Source organism: Hemicordylus capensis, chromosome 2, assembly GCF_027244095.1.
Source record: "Hemicordylus capensis ecotype Gifberg chromosome 2, rHemCap1.1.pri, whole genome shotgun sequence".
Classification (NCBI taxonomy): Eukaryota; Metazoa; Chordata; class Lepidosauria; order Squamata; family Cordylidae; genus Hemicordylus; species Hemicordylus capensis.
Genome location: NC_069658.1, coordinates 282,656,869 through 282,677,051, shown reverse-complemented (window position 1 = coordinate 282,677,051; position 20,183 = coordinate 282,656,869). Strand labels below are relative to the sequence as shown.

The 20,183-nt window shown below is 41.0% G+C and overlaps 1 protein-coding gene and 1 long non-coding RNA gene across 6 annotated transcripts in view; one reads left to right on the top strand and one right to left on the bottom strand.

Moving 5' to 3' along the window:
* Nucleotides 1–16,449, top strand: part of LOC128344486 (uncharacterized) — a 34,016-nt gene extending 17,567 nt beyond the window's left edge. Inside the window, exons 2-3 of one of the 2 annotated variants that reach the window (XR_008315880.1) lie at nt 6,007–6,116; nt 16,169–16,449. This is a non-coding gene — a long non-coding RNA (uncharacterized LOC128344486). Of the gene's footprint in view, nt 1–6,006; nt 6,117–7,633; nt 9,092–16,168 lie in introns of those variants that run through there. The other variant, XR_008315879.1, reaches the window with a different exon arrangement.
* GXYLT2 (glucoside xylosyltransferase 2) overlaps nt 25–20,183 on the bottom strand; it is a 42,850-nt gene continuing 22,691 nt past the window's right edge. Inside the window, exons 2-8 of one of the 4 annotated variants that reach the window (XM_053294671.1) lie at nt 16,152–16,344; nt 15,768–15,899; nt 12,016–12,267; nt 10,838–10,961; nt 9,381–9,553; nt 6,815–6,910; nt 25–5,500 (exon numbers count right to left, since the gene is read on the bottom strand). In XM_053294671.1, coding sequence (XP_053150646.1) covers nt 5,402–5,500; nt 6,815–6,910; nt 9,381–9,553; nt 10,838–10,961; nt 12,016–12,267; nt 15,768–15,899; nt 16,152–16,344 — 1,069 coding nt within the window. In that variant the 3' untranslated portion in view covers nt 25–5,401. Of the gene's footprint in view, nt 5,501–6,793; nt 7,736–9,380; nt 9,554–10,837; nt 10,962–12,015; nt 12,268–15,767; nt 15,900–16,151; nt 16,345–20,183 lie in introns of those variants that run through there. The other 3 variants (XR_008315878.1, XR_008315877.1, XM_053294672.1) reach the window with 3 other exon arrangements.

The following is a 20,183-nucleotide window of genomic DNA, read 5'->3' as shown; positions in this document are numbered from 1 at the left end:
AAAAAGGGAGAAGCTATTCAAATGTAAGGTTTGCTCAAAGTTCTTTTATTAACACAGTAAATCTAAAATTGTAAATGACTTTGAAATGCACTGAGATTATCTCCTTAGGAGCTATAAACATTTGGTGCACTTGTTAAATAAGAATATACAAGACACTTAAGTGACATGACACTAATTGTAATTTTTAAAAACAGACATACCAACACAAGCACATTTCCATCTTCCACTTGTGTAGAAATCTGTATCAATTTGCCACATGTAATCTTATAGCTACACAGGATCAGATCCAGTAGACTAAATGTAGCAGGAAACAAGATAATCAATGCTTTGAATATCTCAATTCTCCTTAACCAATATCTTGGTGGAAATGGACTTCTATGGAATTTACTTCCAGGTTGTATTTTTAAGAACTAAAGTGTATACTCTTAACACAACTCAACAGTTCATATTGACCTATCGGACCTACTTTTATGGAAAGTGTTGAGGATCTAGAAATGAAGCAGAATTCTTTAGATGTGATATATACCAAGGAAAATGGGAAGATAATGAGTGTTTCGCTTGGCAAACCTGCATAAACTATCCTTTGGGGATTTTAAAATCCAGTAAGGTCATAAAGATTCCAGATTGAAATACTAAAGTAATGTAACTGGGTGGGTGGGGGGTGGCTATCCAAATCATAGGAACATAGGATGCTGCCATATTCTGAGTCAGACCATTGGTCTATCTGGCTCAGTATTGTCTTCACAGACTGGCAGCAGCTTCTCCAAGGTTGCAGGCAGGAATCTCTCTCAGTCCTATCCTGGAGAAGCCAGGGAGGGAACTTGAAACCTTCTGCTCTTCCCAGAGCAGCTCCATCCCCTGAGGGGAATATTTTACAGTGCTCACACCTCTAGTCTCCCTCTAGCTGTCAAGGTAGCTATTCACATCCTTAATCCTGAGTATATGTTTAAAATTTTCCTTTGCTCATAATAGAGTTCTAAAACTTGAATCATCCCACCTTCTGAAATAAAAGCTAGAGAACTACAGAAATCTTAAGTACATTTGCAGTGTGAACCTATTCAGTTAGACACATCTAAAATTGAAATCAATTAACTTGGGCATTCCTAATTCTGTTTTGGATCATGCTGCAACAAGAACAAGACTCCGACTGACTTAAATTAAACTGGCATATGCAAGTATGTTAAAGGTTGGGGCTTTAGAAGCCTTAATGGTTTCAAAAGTCTGGCTATAAATTACTTGTGCCACATGGCAATGCAAGCTGAGTTCTTCCTTTTGCAGCTAGATGTGGCGATTAGGAATACATAAAGCTGACCCACTGAGCCAGATCATTAAAGATGTGAATAGCTACCTTGATTTGGATGACATTTCCCCTCAGATTACATTTCTTTAATATATCAAGATAGAATCCTTATGAACTTGCTGGATTTTAAATACAAAACTGATTGCTTGGCAAGCCGACATCCACGAAGAGCCAACTTCAGTCTATTACTCCTGGCAGTACTCTCCAAGGTTTCAGGCAGGTACTTCCTAGCCATGCTACCCAAGACGTTTTACCCAGAGATGCCAATAATTCATCCTGGGGCCGTCTGCACATGAAGTATGTGCTCTGATTGAGCTATAGTCCCTCAAGCAAGCATCTGCTTCACCACTCACTCTTTCAGACTGCCATTCAATGCACACTGAAGTCAGTTCATCACACTGCAAATCACTAATTGAGCAGGTAGTGAAGCTATCAGATTAGAAGTGAAGTTTCCCTGCAATATTTGACTAGAGAGAGAGAGAGAGAGAGAGAGATACACTGGCCCTAAGTGTGTCAATATTGTTATCTTGTTTTATACTTATTGGCAGCTTTTCTGATGGTGTCTCCTCCAACAAAATCACAGTCAAGGTCAATAGGTGGCAAACACACTTCCAGTGACTGTATTCTGGTTCAGAATATGAGAACACTACATATGCATGAGAATAGAGAGATGAATATATGTCCAGTATTTTAAGATAAGTAATGGCTATGTTTAAAGAAATCAAAAATGAGTATGACATATATATTTATAATATTTGTTGAAAAACAAATGGCTGCTAAAAATGACATGTAATCTAATTATGAAAGTTGCAGTAAAATATAAATTATTCTACATTAACACAGCATTTTAAAAAGGAAAATTCTTTAAAATCCTTAAGAGCTTTAAAATATTTTTCTTGCATAATATTGTCCAGAGACAGATTTCCATGTTAAATCAAATCCTTCATATATCAAATACAGATATTGGAACGTACATTTCTTGTAAAAACGAAACAAAAAAATCAAGACATAATAAAAAATGGCAACTTCTGTAAACATATCAAGCACTATGAGATATAATGCTTTATTCTACAAGCTCCAGTCCTTTGCTTCCTTCATTATGAAGAACCCACACTTACTACTTCAGCATAATGGTTTATCGGGAACTCAGATCTGAAGATGAAGCCTTACAAATAAATGGGTTAAAGGTTTGACTGGGGGGGAAAGGAAAATGCCTGCATCAATGGCTTAACTTCAGACAAAGTGCTGGGGGGAGGGGGTTGGGATGTTTAGTTTTCACACCAGTCCTCATCTCCAGAATCTGAGCTAAGTTGATCATGTTAGCACTGGCCTAAGTATTGGGTCCATGCATGGAACAGTTACAAGTTTTATAGTTCTCTCTTAGTAAACCATGTCACCTTGAACATGGCAAGCTTCAACTTTGAGAATACACCATGTCTCACTTCAGAGTTTCTTTTGAGACATGAATATGTTCTGGCGTGTCATACAGCAATATTTAAGACATTTAAAAACCTAACATCAAAAGGATAATGGACACATCTACTTCAGAATGAAGATGCACAGATTCTGAATTTGTTCTAGAACCACACTTTATATCAGTTAAATCAGAGAGACCTGCACAATCACCTTGTGACATTTCATTTCATACACCTTATATAAGACTTTCGCACATCTTATGGCATGGCTTGAGTCCAGCACATAGAATCAGATTCAACGGGCAAGCAGCTAATCTGGGCCTACTTTTTCTCCATCTGAAAATGGGCTCTTCAGAAATCCACAGATCATGCTTTAATGTATTACAGAGATTAGGTGATCCTGCTTTTGGGGCCACTGCATTGGATTAACATTTGGTCTCTTCCAACCTTATAATCTTTTAAACTTCCCTTTCCCACAGATTTATTGCACTTGCTGGTGCCTCAAAAAAAAAAAAAAAAAAAAAAAAGAAAGAAAAGAAAAAGAAAGAGAGAAGTCACTAGTTTGGGGATCAATACCAACTTTCCACTGTTAAGTCTAGATCAGGGGTTCCCAACCTTTTTAAAAACAAGTGTACCCCTTCTGTCACACTCCTTCAGCTCAGGTACCCCATAGAGAGTTTTAGGGTGTAGATGCACATGTGCCCATACAAAATTTAAACATGACAGTGTGGGGAGGCCGGAGGGCTCAGAGTATCCCCTGGGAGCCCTTCAAATACCCTCTATTGGGAACCCCTGGTCTAAATAATCTGAACTCTTAAACTCTGTCGACAGGTTATGTGAGATTTCAGTTCAAAAACGTGTGCAAATAGGGAAGTAGTTTAGGCTTTGTGGCCTGAAAAAATCATATCAAACCACAAAGAGGGATGTGGTGAGGTGAGACTCCTTTCTGTCTCGCCCTTAACTCTTTGAGGATCACTGACCTGATTTTAACCACTGCTTTCTTAGTGCCATCTGTGCAAGCCACACTCATTCACACACTGTGGCACAAACAAATTCGACCAGTGTGGGTTTTTTAAAAAAACCCATTATAACAGTTTACTGCTCTTAAAAGACTGACTTTACTGATTTACTATTGCTTTGTTAGATTTAATGGCCAACACACCCTATACCTATTTCAGGCTCACTTCTGTAATCCTATATTTGCCCACTGAAAAAGTGTCATTGCCCATTTTAAGATGTCACTAAATCAACTCAACTGAGGTGAACTTCTGCTTGATCTGTTAGGTCCTTTGAATTTACATTTTAGCAGGTAAGTCCTTGCTCTTCTCTAATAATGGAAGTGCTGTTACCAGACTACATTCCCCAAAAGAATTTTACTGCTCTGAGGTGGAAGACGGTCCAAAGATGCAGCAATTCCCATTATAGGGTATGGTAGTGACATATGTACGCCTGCTTCAGATCTTCCTACCACACAAATATTAATAGCAACTAAGTGCTTCCAGAATAGAATTTTGCCATCCTACACAAAATGAATGCACCTTTAAAAAATTACTGTTATGAATTTGTCTATACTTACCCTTCTTCTACTTAAGAAAATAAACTTGAAGCTTCTTCCTTACTAAATATATAATAGGATATTCTCAAAGTATTGAAAATATTCTCTTCCTCAAATTCCATAAGCAGAATGACAAGGTCACATTTCTGTCAAATACAGCATTTTGTATTTTCACTCAGAAATGACTATTGCACTGAATTCTCACCTCCATTCTGAACAACTACTTGGGGCAAGTTTTAACTATAGTCATACTAGTATGTTGCAGCAGATAACAAAGTGCACAATTCATATGTAAGCAGGCTTACACCCATTGAAATTAAAAGCCTTAAGGGCACTTCTCTGCTCAGAGTCCTATGCTCAAAGAGTCTGATGCCACTTTAACAACTAGCTAATGTATTTTAGAATGAGACATAATAATCAAATGTCTGCTTGGTCCTTTATGCACAATGCCACCCACCCCAGAGTAAGGAAGTATCACCAACAGTGGCTCTCTTCTCACTGGTTATGTAAACATTATTTTTTTCTCCCAGAAGAGATAATAAATACTTTGAAATTACTGGAGATGATACTATTCAGTGAACAACACTGGTACTTATTAACACTGTTCTGCAACGTTATATCACCACTGTTTGTCCCTTACCACTGGCAGTACTTTTGCTCATGGAAATGCTCTCCCATGAGCCACTGAAGTTTTCACCTGCTAGTAACAATGGCTGCACTATGCAAAAAAATAAAGCACAACCCTGCGAAGTTTACCAATACTGGTAATACTTTAAACAATAATGTCTGTATATTTGAGGCCCAGAAGATTGGTTTGCTCAATTTCTCAGAACAAGTAACTGTTTTAAGTAGCAGAACACCAGGAGACTGTGTGTATGGACTGCTAGATTAGGGTGCCTGAGTCCAAATTTACTGGGAGGCTATACACTCAGAGTGGTAAGCACAATACACTTTTGAGGACAACCACTCCTTGCAGAGATTTGTTTGTTTTGGAAAGACAAAAAATGACAACTGGAGGCATGTAGCAGCGACTACTGCTACAGTAGAAAAACTAATGTAGAGCAACTAGTTTTCAGGCTTCTTTCAATTAAAAAGCACACTTCACTTGTACTGTATGGTCTGATTTCATAGTTACACTAGAAAAGAAATAGAAAGCGCTAACCACTCACCCTTAATGGCAAAGAATTCATCACATCTTATATTCATCCATGGGCCAATTTGGGAAGTGCACTGTAATAATATGGAATTAACATTCACTGTAAAGGGCACACATTTCCTTTTTTGATGTGGAGTGCATATCTGGAGTTGGATCACCATACAAAATATCGTATAAAATAGGAAATCTATCAATATGAAATCTACCTTAGTTTAAACTTTTAAACAAACTGTTTCAGGAGCTCCTTCCTAACTGACTATCTCCTCCCCACACCATCCCTAATCCCACCCCCGGACTCAGTTCACCATGAACTTTTCCCCAGAAAGCTACATTGAACTTGAAATGCATGAGAGTGGTGCAAGAGCATTGTTATGCTTTTATGCAGCCTCCATTCACTTCAATGGGCTTTACAGAAGAGAAGTTCTAGGTGGATTGTGTCCACTAAGTGCAGCCTACCAAATGCATGTGCAGCAGTTTCACCTGCATCCCTATCGCTGCAGGGTAGCTTTGTCTCTATAATGACAAGTTTGCATGAACACAGCCATGACAAATTTCTCCTATTTTTATGTTCTTCTTGAAGCTTATTGCTATGCAAGTATCCTACACGTGGATCTAATTAATGCTAAGTTGAAGATATGAAGGCTGCTGAAAAGCTGTTTCCTGTAGTTGACTCACTGCAACACCAGACTGGTAAGTTAGGAATGTTTAGATCAGATGGCTATTTCCCATGCTTGTTTTGGTGGACCCGATGAATGATGGATGCTTGTGTGGGAAGAACCCATATCCAAATTGTTGCTAGCATCTTGCAAGTAGCAATAGCAATAGCAATAGCACTTACATTTATATACCGCTCTATAGCCGAAGCTCTCTAAGCGGTTTACAATGATTTAGCATATTGCCCCCAACATTCTGGGTACTCATTTTACCGACCTCGGAAGGATGGAAGGCTGAGTCAACCTTGAGCCCCTGGTCAGGATCAAACTTGTAACCTTTTGGTTACAGGGCGGCAGTTTTACCACTGCGCCACCAGGGGCTCATTATTTACTTTAATAATGCACTATTAAAGTAAACAATTAATAGTGCATTAAATGAGAAGTTACACTTCTTCATCTTCTGCCATTGTAAAACTTGAGTGTTATATGTAAGCATAGTAAACACAATTACTTTCATACAAGGAATGACTCTGAAGGGAATAGTGACCTCACAGAAATCTAGGGTTCATCCATGATCTGCCATTGCCCATTTCAAGCTATTAGTCTTTCTGAGAAGCTAAAAGTAACAATGTGAGCTTTCAAATGAGCCTTTCTAAACAAGAGGGTTTGCTGTGAAAGAATCAGTCAGTTACCACACTTTCTTTAATCCAGAGCGAGTGTGGGCTGTATACACACCTTGTTTGGGTTGGCGCTAGCCCCTTCAACGCCAGGCGGGTACCAGGGAGTGCAATTTCGGTAGGAGGAGAAGGGAGGAGAGCGAGCACAGGAAGCCTAGCGCAGGGAGGAAAGGGAAAATAAAGAAAACACTGGGGAGCCTGAGCACCGCCCACAACAGCAGTTGGAGAGAGAGAGAGAGAAAATGCTTGAGATGGCTGTGGTGGCAGGTAGGGGAAGCTTTGTGGAGTACTTCGGCATTCCTCCCGCATTCAATGTGCTGAAAAAGTGGTGGTTATTTGCTCCAATTTAGGCGCAGAAATATGCAGAAGTCTACATGCACCATATATATAGGCAGCAATATCCTCTATTCAAACAAACACTGAAAGTGATTCAAATTGACATTTAGAAGTGCTCAGTGTCACCCAACATACTACATGTTCACTGTCTTCCCACTGAAAGTGGGAGTTGAACAGACCCAGAACTTTGTCATCATCAAACAGGAGAATAAATGTCAAATTACCTTGAACAATAATTTCCAAATAATGTTGACAACTTTTGATTGAAATTCTAATATTTTAGCCATATTCATATCCATAATCAGCAAGATCATTAACTATGTGCACCATTTTTTAATAACAACCCTGACCATTTTGCTCAAGCTGCAACTTTCTAATACAGCCATTCTCCCTTTAGTGATCTACTTCAAGGAGTAGATTAAAAAAAAGGTGAAGACCATATCAAAATATACTGCTGTCATTATAATCTGAAGTTGGCCCCAACATTGACAATCACTCGGTTTTCATAGGCCTTCTTCATAGTCCTCTCAATCCGTTTCAGAAAAACCTGTGGAATTCGCCCGCATAAAGTGTGTACAGTATCAAGGAATTTTGTCTGGAGTGGGTAGTACATTGATTGGAAGAGATTGTCTTCAAAGGAAAACTAAAGAAGAAGAAAGTATTTTTAAAATATGGATTACTAATTACTGGGTATCTGTAAATCAACACTTTTTTCTTTTAAATTAGATGTTTCCAGCAAGCTGATCTCCTTGAAACATTAACCCTAATCACATTATGTTCAAACACTCATGCAATCTAGCTTTATCACACATTATGTTGTATGAGTTCCAGATGCCTGTACTCATACATGTTTTTGTGTACAGGCCACTCAACTACATAGTACAGATAGGAAGTATACAGCTGTACCTGTGTTCAACGTAACGTGAGAATACCAGAACCTATGTACACTGTACACTCATGTGGATGTTCAACATAATGTCTTAACAGAGCTTCTGTGCACACAAGTACAGATCTGTACACAGGTACGACTATTCACATGTTATGTTCAACACAGATACAGCAGTTTTCACATTTGACACAATCACATTTGTCCTTTACAGTGGTGGAGCAACACCATTTTATATTACGGATGTGGCTGCCTCTCATTTATTTATTTATTATTTATTAGATTTCTATACTGCCCTTCCAAAAACAGCTCAGGGCAGTTTACACAGAGAAATAATAAATGTAGCCCCTATGCAATTAGTTGCTCCTAAGTCCAATAGGCATAAGTATATGATTAACTCTGCCTAGTGAAGTCTTCACAGTTGAGAGCAGCTCTCCTGGATCTTGGCCTTTCCTGACTTCCAAGTCTACTAGAGAAACTGAGAGGAGTCCTTATACACACAGAACATGCACATTACCACTGAACTATGGCCTCTTCCTTTTTGTGGATCTTAGTTCAAATTCCTCCAACCCAACCAATATATTAACAGATAAACAGAAGAGCTTCTTCTCTAGTGTTGCTGTCTTTATCCTCAGCCAATCTTACCTCTAAGTGTTACCTCTAGCACATCCCTGACCTCCAGTTTGTCCTCCAACTCCTCCTATCTGCTCAGACTGACCTCTGATACATCCCTGTCCTTCGGCTACCAGTTTTGATCCCTAAGCCCTGACTGGCTGCCTGGTTCTCCTGGTCCTGGCTTCTAGTCTCATACCACCTAGCAGCTGCTGGCTACAGCTCAGCCCTAACACACTAGCTGCCAAGGACCAGAAGACTGCCATTCAATGGGGGAGTTCCTTCTGTGGGCTGGCTGGCATGTTGATCGCCAGCCAGCTCCTACATCCACCTGCAGTGACTCCTGCCCCCTCCCTCAGGAGGGAAAAGCCTTGAGCCTAGATAATATTATGCCAGGAGTCAGAAGACTCTGCCTTCTTACCCCCATGTAACCCTTTTGTAATTGTACCTTTGCATTTTTATTGGAAGCCTCTTTGGAAGCCAATCTTGGATGAAAAGTGAAATACATATACAATTATATAAGTAGAGAAATAAATAAATAGGCTATCTATACCTCATGCCTCTGAGTGTCATTCCTCCTCCCCCTTTACTATGACACTAACTTAGTTTGTGCGACACCAACTCAGACAAAGTACTATTGAAGATCCTAAACAGGGTTTGGGCTGTGCTGAACCTCAGACAGCAAGTTGAGGCTTGTTGGGCTGCTAGACTATACTGGGGCTAGAACCTTTCCAATGAGACTCACTGTAACTTGTTACAAAACTGTGCACTGTGGCAGAAAAACACGTACATCACGTATTACTTCATAGAGGGCTTTGAAAGTAGGTTGTTTGTCATCATGGTAGACGCCCCTGTTCCCATGGAGAATGGAAATGCCTTCTTCTTCTGCTCCTTTACAGTTACTTCCATACATGCAGTGATCTGGCCGATAGTTCCATTGACAAGGAAACAGGTAGAGACATTCTACAAACCCAAATTGAGAAAAAGATAGTGGTGGAGGTGGGGAATAATCACACACAGAAAATACTAACCAGTTTTTAACTTCCAAGGATAACAGGAAGACAACAAGTAAAATATGTACTGAATACATAACATTTAGAACAGAAATTCAAAAAAAATATACATTCTATACAACTATACAACTTAGAGAGCCAGATATGTATATATTTAATTGCAGTGTTTCATTTTGGTTACATAATTTTGAGTTAAGGTCGGGGAGGTAGGAGGGTGGGATTGATGCAACTTGGAAATTTTCTGTTAACTGGGATAATAGGCAAGAAGAAGAGACTTATGGGAACAAATACTCTGCATGAGGAAGATCCAATGAATCAAGGAGGTCCACCAAGTAAATATATTCTGCTCCTGAAGGCTGGACACTTCCCCCCAAAACTCTGTCATAATCATGTGTATTTCTAGATTTTCTTCTCAGACACCTTAAGATGAAAAGAGACAACCACCTTCTGCTCCTTGAAAACATTTCCTCTGTTGACTAACTATGGTGGAGAGTCAGACAGTTCTGGGCCCCAGCTGCACAATGAGATGCATTTATTTTATATATTTATATTCAACCTCAATGCATTTTCAAGGGAGCTTACAATCAAAGGACAAAAGAACTAACCATTAAAAAAAATAAAACCATTAAAATCAATAAAAGCATTAACCCAACATTAAAACTAAAATCTAAAAACAAAACCACTAAAGGCAACAGCAAATAAGAACAGTCTGGCAATAAATTTCAAAAAACTCCAGCAGCTGTAGATAATAGAATAGGTGCCTAAAACTCAGAAAGTGGTGGCATAACAGACATAAGGGGAGCATTCCAAAGGCAGGGGGCCACTACTGAGAAGGCCCAATTTCTGGTCAGCCATCTAAATTCAGTAAGTGGGGACAGCTGTAACAGGGTTGTCCCCACGTATCTGAAAGCACAGGCTGCTTCACATGGGAACAGGCAGTCCCTGAGACATCCGGGTCCCAAGCCATAAAGATGAGAGGAGTATTACAGTGCACTCTGCTTCTCTGCATTTACATGATAATCCTTGACTCTGGAATGGCTAAAACCTACTTACAAATGGATCCCCATCTGATTACAGCCATGGCGCAAAATGGCTTTAAGGTGAAGTAAGTGGTTATCTGTTTTCATCCTTTGTATAGGTAGAGGAGCAGAGAGTTTGCTTATCATTCTCTCTTTATCACATCTGAAGATAAGAACAAAATATGCTATACACACAGAGTTTATCAATCACATACCTGGATTAAAGTAAAAAATAATATTGAGCAAGTCCTGGTCTCCCCATGTAATGTAGTTTTTGTACTTCTGATATAAAGGGTACAACATCTCCTCCCATGTCAAGCCTGTTGGTATCATGCTGTTCTGAAAGACAGGTATATATGTCTCTCTATATATGCAATACAAAAGTAGTACCAGCAAAAATCACAGCAGGAGGAGGATAGCAATGAATCTGCTGCCTTGCTGGGTGTCTGGAACCAAACGGCACAGAAAGAAAGAGATGATCCTGTAGTCGCCTCCACACTCAACTAGTGGCTCCAGATAAACCCACCCAAAGGGGGAATCTTCAAAGGAAAGCTGTGTGGGCTGCTTGTTTGCAAGGCCTTTCTTTGCAGAGGATGATTTTGTGCCATCAGCCAAATGCACAAGTGTGGCAGACTGCACAGAATTGTTGAATCCAAATATGCTTAACAGCACAGTTTACTTCAGTCTCTTACTAGGCTTCTATGCAGTATCCATATTTATATAACTATTATATTATGGCTTGCACTTAATATGCCTGCTTAGTCCTCTTACTTATTTTAATGCTATCAACCCCAACTCATTTTCTCCTTCCCTACCAGTTGTGATGTCACATCCCAGAAAGGGAGTCCCACTGTGTGGTCCAGCGCCTGGCTCTTCTTCCCCACAGAAAGCCTTATAGCTTGTTCTGTTATGCCATGAAGCTTTTAGCATTTTTTAAAAGCATCTGAGCATAAGACCCAGAGATTCTTATGTAACTTCATGTCTGGATTCCTGTTCGTATGGCAGGAACACTCTCTGAAGAATATTTATGGTTCATTCCCCCCCACCCACCCAATTGTGCAGAAAGATGCAAGAAAGATCATCATCAGTATGCTGCCTTGACAAAGGCTGCCTTGATTATATCCCCATTGTGGCACCAACTGAAAACCTACAATAATGATCCTTTTGAACTACACACAATGAGCTCCCTGGCCATGCTACTTGGGGCCAATTTGAGAAGCTATTTGATTGCTCTTGGGTGTTTGATCCACATTTCTCAGGGCAGCAATTGCTCAGGATGGGTTTACAAATAGCAGAGGCAAATGTTTCTATTCAGGAACCTTTGCAATGTCAACCAGAAATGGAAGAAGCAAAAATCAATTCCTATCTGATGGGATAAGAAAACAAAAATTACCTTGAACAGAGTATTTCTTATCCGGGTTAAATTCATCAGCATGACACCAGAATTGACTCCCGCTGTTCCATAATATGGATGTCGAGCAAACCGACTGTACCAGCCAATCTTTGGTATCTCATGTTCAGGTGCCATTGCAGCCAGTTGTGTAGAATTGAACACTCTCAGAAAGCTCCAGATGTCATCAATGGGTCGCAAGAATAGGACATCCGTGTCCACATATAGAAGGGAGTCCACGTCTTTCAAAATCATCTTTATGGATGGCCAAGAGTTGTAGCAGGAAGTGTGTGTGTGGGTGGAAACAATATAGACAGGAAGACCAAAGGAGACCGATTATAGGCCACTTACTTCTTTATATTATATATACATGCAAGGGGCAAGGGACGGGGCCAGTTGAAGCGATCACCATGTTCTGGCACCCAAGGGAAAGATGGAGCAGAAGGGAAAGGAACTCTGGTTTTGTCAAGGGAAATATTTGTTTAGGGTAATGTATTTATTTAAAATATGTGTACCCTATATATAGTACATAGCCTAGAGCAGCTAACAATAAACCAAATCCAAAGCACTACAAACAATAAAAACAACTTCTTTGGAAATTGCTGAAGGGCAGGGCTGGCAGGTACAACATACCAATGGAAGATAAGGCCAGCTTGCATGACCAGGTAACAGCCAAGTCTGGTCACTTTTATAGTAGTGGACAAAATTATGGTGTTGGATGAATCACTATTCATGATTTAGTGGATACCTCGGGGTCAGCTTGCTCTCGCTTGCCTAGGACAGAGTTGGAAATGAACTTGGATATAATTACTTGGTTCATTTTCCAAGTTAATCCAGGGCTTAGAAAATGTCCATTATCCCACCTCCAAAGCATCCTCCTCTCTTTAACGCACCCCCCTAGCAAAGCAACAGAGAAAGAGCTTCATTGCTTTACCAAAGGGCTGCTTTTAGATTTACTGCTGGGAAAATGGTGGGGGGAGCCCTTCATGGGGGACCCTCTTTCCCCAAGCGTCATCTGTGGAAGTGAGTTTTTGTCCCACTTTCAGTTATTGTGGTGGTCATTTTCCATCAGAGCAGCAGGTACGTCTTCTTTTGATTGGGTTTTAATGTGAGTTGCAGAATTATGGCAGTTACCATGTTCACCTTTCCTTTGAGGCAAACATTACCAGCCCCCCTAAACTTATTTATAGGCCTGAGCCTTGCAAACTTTGGCAGTAAATTTAGTCAAAAGGAAGCAGAACAATAATCAGCCTGTCAATTCCTGATCACAGTGTGCCCTCTTGTGGACATCTCGTTCTCTTCATTCATAATTTCAGTAATTTCCTCAAGTCCACAAGTATGGTTTCTTTAATTCAAAGTTAGCTAAATTCTACCTTTCATATTTTACAACTTTCTTTGAAATCATCAGGAAAACATTCTTTTTATTCACTTTAGTCTCCAGATTATTTCTTATTAGGGAGACAGCATGGTATAGATCTGTGTGTTTGGGCAAGAGAAACTCACACAGAAATCCCCACTTTGATATAAAATTCACTGGATGGTTTTGTGCAAGTCTTCCTTCACTTCACTGGGAGGAAAAAGTTACATAACCTTTTTAAGCAGTTAAATGATCTCTTTGAAAAAACAGCAGGATACAAATGTAACAAAACCATGTGCACTTTTTAGCTGGCCACAAAAATAGCATGTGCTTAAGTGTATTGCCACGTTCACCATGTTAAAAAAAACACCTCATGGGATGTATTCAGCAGAGGAAAATCTTCAATGTCAAATCTGAACTGTCACTTAACTAGTCTTGAGGCTTCAATATTTGAATCTCAAATTTAATAGAACATTTTCCTGCTTGGACAATTAGGCACTCATAATTTTATCGTCCATGCTGACAAGCAAAAAAGTTAGAGAAAATGGAAGTAAGCAATTGATTCATTCCTCTTAAACAGAATTCATATCTTTTTATCTGAAGGTGGACTGGCTTGCATATTTATTCAAAATGTTCCAAAGAAAATGTTTAAAATACTCTAAGAGAGCCCATTCAATGGAGGTGGACTGGCATTTTCATTTTTCACTTCGAGCACTTTAAACTAGCTGTGCTGTAACTTTGGTAGTATAAGCTAGCATTACACACCATAGATACCCTCTGGGGCAGGGGAAGCTCCACTAAAGACAATGCACTTTATTTCCCTTGCAAGAAGAATGGCACTTTTACCTCATATTTATGAATTTGCACTGCACTTCTTCACAGGTCCCCCGCACTGCCACCCTTGACCAATCCCCATCCTCTCAAATTCACATGTATCATTTCAGTGAAAGGCTACTGGGAAAGTGATGTATGTCATTTATCCCAACCCCTTTAACACCACCTTCCCCTACCCACCATCTACAATGCACCAAGCTCTCAGGGCAGCTGAAAAATCCTGGATGAACACTTCCCTTTCATGCTAGGCATTTAGGGAGAGACATTTCAATATGGATTTATTAGGCCAAACAAATTAGATGCAATTTGTCCAAGATGAGAAGTCCGAGCTAAAAAGCTCTGAGATCCTGGTATTCTACTAACAGGCATAATGCTGAGTTGAGGGTTCTCAGCTCCTAAGGAGCAATGCCTTTCATAGGTGAATGAAGATAAATAATTTGTAGGTGCAACCTCCCCTTTTACAGCCTCCTTTTTTATTGCAGGGAGACAGGCACATTTTCCCCATAGTGGTGCTCTTTAAGTGACAAGAACACCCTTCAGTTGCAAGCACTGGTGTCAAAAAGCTGCTTGTCAAGTAAAAAACAGACCTGAGCACAAATTCATTCCTAGCATGACATACTCCAGCTCTGTGTAAGGACATGGACTGAAACTGCAGCTTGATGGTACAGTTCATGAAGAAGGGTGCAACATGCCAAGACTTTTCAGTTACCACCAGTGTTCCCACTAAGGCGTGCACATGTGCTTGTGGTCACACAGTTTTTGATGTCCACTCAGATAAATTTAGATCCCGCTCAGCTTGAATCAGGAAGGCCCCACTCAGGATGCACGTGCGTACACAGTGCCTTGATACTGCTGCCCAGAACAAAATTTATTCTGCACACAGATGAGAAAAGCTAGAGAGAACACTGGTTACCACCTTTTCACTCTTAAGATGTGCGTGCTCTGCTCGTTTTCTTGATATATCCTGGGAACAAGCAGAGTAGTCCATCGCATATCCTGGAAGCCTGTATTTTTGATACAGGCTCTACTTCCAGGTGTTTGTAGTGAGGTTGTCAGTATCACATTAAAGAATAAATTATGTTCCCCACAACATCTGAGCAACAAATGGGTAACACAGTCTCTCCAAGCTTTCTGTTTCAAATGGCGGGTTTATTATTTAACATATTTATTTAACATAAATTGAAGCTTCTGTCTCACACAGAGTCACCACTCTCGTGTTCTCATTTCTTAGGCCTCAATTATGGAAGTCCAGGTGCCAGTAGCAGCCAATACAGGCAGGGCCGAGAGGGGTAAATGAGCAGCAGGTGTGGCTCATTCCCACTCTCTTCCCCCTGCCTCAGGTGCCATACTCTGCCTTGTCTCGCCTACTGCGGGTTGGTGCATGAGTTGGTTATTCACCCAGCTCTCCAACCAAACAAATCCCCCAAGCTCGTGTGGCTGGGGTTAATAATGTGGCAGGCATGAAAAGGCAGCGTGGCCAGGGCAAGGAAAGGAGAGTGGGAACAAGCCACAGCTGTGGCTTGTGTATCTCACACACATACGCCATTACTGCCAGATGTCTTACCGGAAGAAAGAGACGCTGAGCAGCGCATGGCTTGAATAACTTTTTCCATTCCTGAGCATTTCCAACTGAAAAGGTGATGGGGTAGACATTATATTCAAACTTCTTTGTGTAAGAGGGAGGCCATTCCAGCAACTGAAAAACACAAGGAGGAAAGGCATTAGAATCTGTGAGAGGCAGTCTGTAGAAATTTTATTGCTGCAAAGCCAAACAAATTAAAAGAAAGCCCCTACTCAGGCTGAGCTTGATCAAGGACTTACTACTAGACAAGAGTTTATCCACTCATTAAGTTGTGGCTGTCAGAGCATTTCTAATTGAATCTGCAGGCTTATAATCAGAGATCTGAGTTGTTTTGTGCTTTTTGAAGAATGACTGAAAGGGACTCACTTTCCTCTCAAATTCAGGCTTTAGGGAATCCTCAGCAAAGATGTGAAACTTGAGCTTCCTGTTGCTAAAGAGAATTGCTGATTTCAGCATGATGAGTGTTTCTTCCAGCCGGTCGCCACATGCTACAACCGCCAGATGCATCCACTGTGGAGAGGACCGCTGAGCTATAAAATGTTTCTGGTCCGTTGGCCTCCTAAAGAAAAAAAAAATTTTTTTTAATGCATTTGGGTGTGAGGCTTAACATTTTGAAACCTTGATATTCAACTAAGTACACAACATTTTTTAAAAGGAAGAGAAAAGCGGGGTTGTCTTTTTGGACTGGGTAAGGAGAGTTTATTAAATGTTAGTTACTTCAGATCCAGCCACCTAATGGCGCAGCGGGGACATGACTTGAATAGCAAGGCAGAGGTTGCCGGTTCGAATCCCCATGGGTATGTTTCCCAGACTATGGGAAACACCTATACTGGGCAGCAGCGATATAGGAAGATGCTGAAAGGCATCATCTCACACTGCACAGGAGATGGCAATGGTAAAGCAGGCTGTATTCTACCAAAGACAACCACAGGGCTCTGTGATCGCCAGGAGTTGACACTGACTCGACGGCACACTTTATCTTTACTTCAAGTACAAGGCATGAACGTCTTCCTCAATTATTTTCTACAGTATTAACACAATTGATTCATTTCATGAACAATAGCAGTGGCTTACAAATAGGTTAGTTTTTGCTTCATTTTCAAATGGCAATGAGGGTACAAGATTCAGAAATGTGTTTACAGGTATCAGATACCTGCAAATTACTCTCATATCTCATTAGCAGCTTTCCTGATTGTGGAAGTATCTATGCAAATCTGTAGGCAGTGGATGATATCTACACTAAATTACTCATAAGTAGGCTCACTGAAATTAATGGGACAAGTTAGACATGACTAACTTGTCCCTTTAGTTGCAAGCAGACTACTTATGAGTAATTTAGTTCTGGCTATCAGCCACTGAATGTAAAAGGCCCCAGGCAGCAGAGGTTTTATAGCCAGCATTGCTCCAAATTTCATAGTTTCTAATTATCCTTTCCTTCCTACATATTATCTACTGCTTGCCAATATTTCTCCTCCTGCCCCCATACAATCTATGGCCAATGGGTTCAAAATTCTGCAGAACTGCAGCTTAGGTATCCATGTAGCAAATGCATGTGCAAAATAATTTGCAAGCTTTTCATTAGTTAGCAGAATTCTTTCTCAGTACAGAATTACTGTTTACTTGTTAGAAAATACAAGCAGTCCTGGGACTGAGAAACTTCATCCATAAAGAAGCGAGTATTTCCCCCCCTCTCTAGAAACTAAAATAAGGGTTGTAATAGCTACTGCTCTATATTGCAACATAAATCTACTTGTGCCTTAAGGGATACCAGCCTTTCGTACCTGACTGGCAGAACAGTGCAATATATTTCATTAATTGTTCAAACGTCCGTAGGTTTTTGTCTTAATTAAACCTCAATTTCAGCAGAGGATAAATAATGGCAGATTACATTTATGCAAATAGTATTTACTTTCCAGCCAATTAGTGCAAAACCCACTGAATTATTAGAGTGCATAATTGGCTGCTTGCATGGATTGTGCTCTTTCCCCTTTCTTACTGCTCTGCTTTTTTGCCTACTTCTTCAATGCTTATACTTAATTGCATCTCTAAATCAAGCTGTACATGGAAAATGAAAGCTTCAAGTGGGCTCTTGCCCATGCACTACAACCAAAGCAGGTAGAAACTGCAGCTGTTGATTCTTTCTGTGCCAGAACGTTTTCCACCACAAAAACTATCCTTTATCAGGGACAGTAATTTTATGCACGGCCCTGAATTACGGATGTTGGCATCTAGCAGTGTGTGTGCATGTATACATATACATAGAGAGTGTGTGTGTATGTGCATTGGATTCCTGGAAATGCAAAAAGTGTTTAGGCCTTGCAGTCAAACATACTGGGCAGCATCCAGGCTAGTTAATCATGACTATGCACAATTGAAATCAATGAAACAAGTTAGTCACCATTAACTTAAGTCTCATTTATTTCAATGGGGCTTAGTCAGGACTTAGTCTGGAAGCTGCCCACAAAGTTTAAGGATCTATGGAAGGGCTGGCAGCAGAAAGTGGAATTGTCCAACACTTGTTGAGGCCCACGACCCAGCAGAAAGCCACCATGAAGAGTCCCATGGACCTCATCATTGCTACTCACTCTCTTCCTCTGGCCCAAAGGGGACGAGCAAACAAACAAGGGCAATGAGGAGAAGGAGCAGCAGTAGCTGCAGCAGCTACTGCCGCCAGTTTGTTCAGCAGCTCTGTTTGGTGAGTGAGTGGACGGTAGACATGGCGAGGAGGAAGAGCATCAGAAGTCAGAAACAATGGCAGTGCATAAGAGGTGGGCCCACTGAGCAAACCCCCGCCCCCCGCCCCACATTGACTTTAGGACACCAGTATTCTGTCTACTGGAATATATGATCTTCTGTAGCTGGAACACTTACATAAAGGAACAAAGAGCTGCACACTTTACAGAGGAGGGAAAGTGTGATTTGCCCTGTGGTTACATTTACTCTGGACCATCATCAGATGCAAAGAATAGGTATCTGGTGAGTCCATACTCTATAGGATTCTCATTCATGTGTGTATGCATGAGTGTGTTAGAAGAAGGTGCATTCACTTCTTTCCCGCTGGCCTCCCACACTCGAAAGGACTCAAAAAGTAAACTTGCCAAGTGCACTGTAGTGGTAGAGCAACTTCAGTGTTGAAAAGGATCAATTTCATTTCACTCTCGGTCTAGATTGTTACGGTATAGCCATAAGACAGCAGTTTTGCATATGGAAGAATTCAGGAATTGCAGTTTCTCCCTTTATTAGTTCTGCAGCAGTGGCAAAAAGTGCTTGCACGAACATGGGGCCCTCACATTACAGCCAGGATGTCTGAGTGGGTAGCTAATTTGGATGATTGTCACAATTTCCCCCTATTCCTTTTCAAAGTAATACAAACTGACCAACTGCAAACGTCACTTTTAATGGCACCCAGTAGCACAGATGGGGCAGGTGTTAGCAACTGACAAGGTTAGGCAACTGCCTGGAAGGTTTCGCTGAGCTTAGCCCATTTTTCCAAATGCCATTATTGCACTCCAGAGCTAGCAAAGGAACAAAGGCGTGCCACAAGATGGTCCCCAAAACATAGTTCCCTCTTATCATTGGAGATCCTGTTGCCAGCAACACTGTTCTTTTGGCTCCCACGAGCCCCCTCATTTGTGTCCAGACTTGGATATCTTACTCTGTATTTTTTATTGTTTATTTATTGTTAAATTTATATACCGCTTTTCATTAAAACAATCCCAAGGCTCCTGTATATGCTCAGGAGCCTCACAGCATCGTGAGCTCTCTGTCTATACACATGGGGACAGGCCATTTAGTGACAGTGGGCCAGTCGCCCCTAGATTTGACTCCCATCAAATTGTAAAGGGGAGCAGATGCATTCCCTCCCTAATCCTGAGCAGACCCCAGAAGTAAACTAAAAGAAGGTCAGCTCTCTGCCAAGGCCGCTTTACCCTCAGAGTGAACTGCCTTGTCTTCCCCTCCTTTTGCAAAAAGGATAACAGTAGGGATGTGCACGAACCGGTCCGCAGGCCATGTTAGAGGCCTGAGAACCAGTTCGCAAGTGGCCCAGTCCGGCGGTCTGACGCGGGGGGGGTGTCGCTTTAAGGGCAGGGGGGTGTATTTACCCCTCCCACCACTTTCCCCCCTCCGGCACTCCATTTTTAAGTGAAATTTTCAGGGCAGCAGCATTCCTCCCTGCCGCCCCTGCCCCCTTGTTGCCTGCGAAAAGCGGAAGTAACTTCCGCGCACTCAGGAAGAAAAATCAGCAACCATGGGATCCTTGTTAGTCCCTCCCAACACACCTGTCAGACAGCAACAATTGGAATTTGCCCCCAAGATATGTATTTGGGTACAAGAACCCCCAATTACATGATCCAGTGTGCTCCCTTGTGCGCTTCACTTGGGACTCCATCAGGTGCT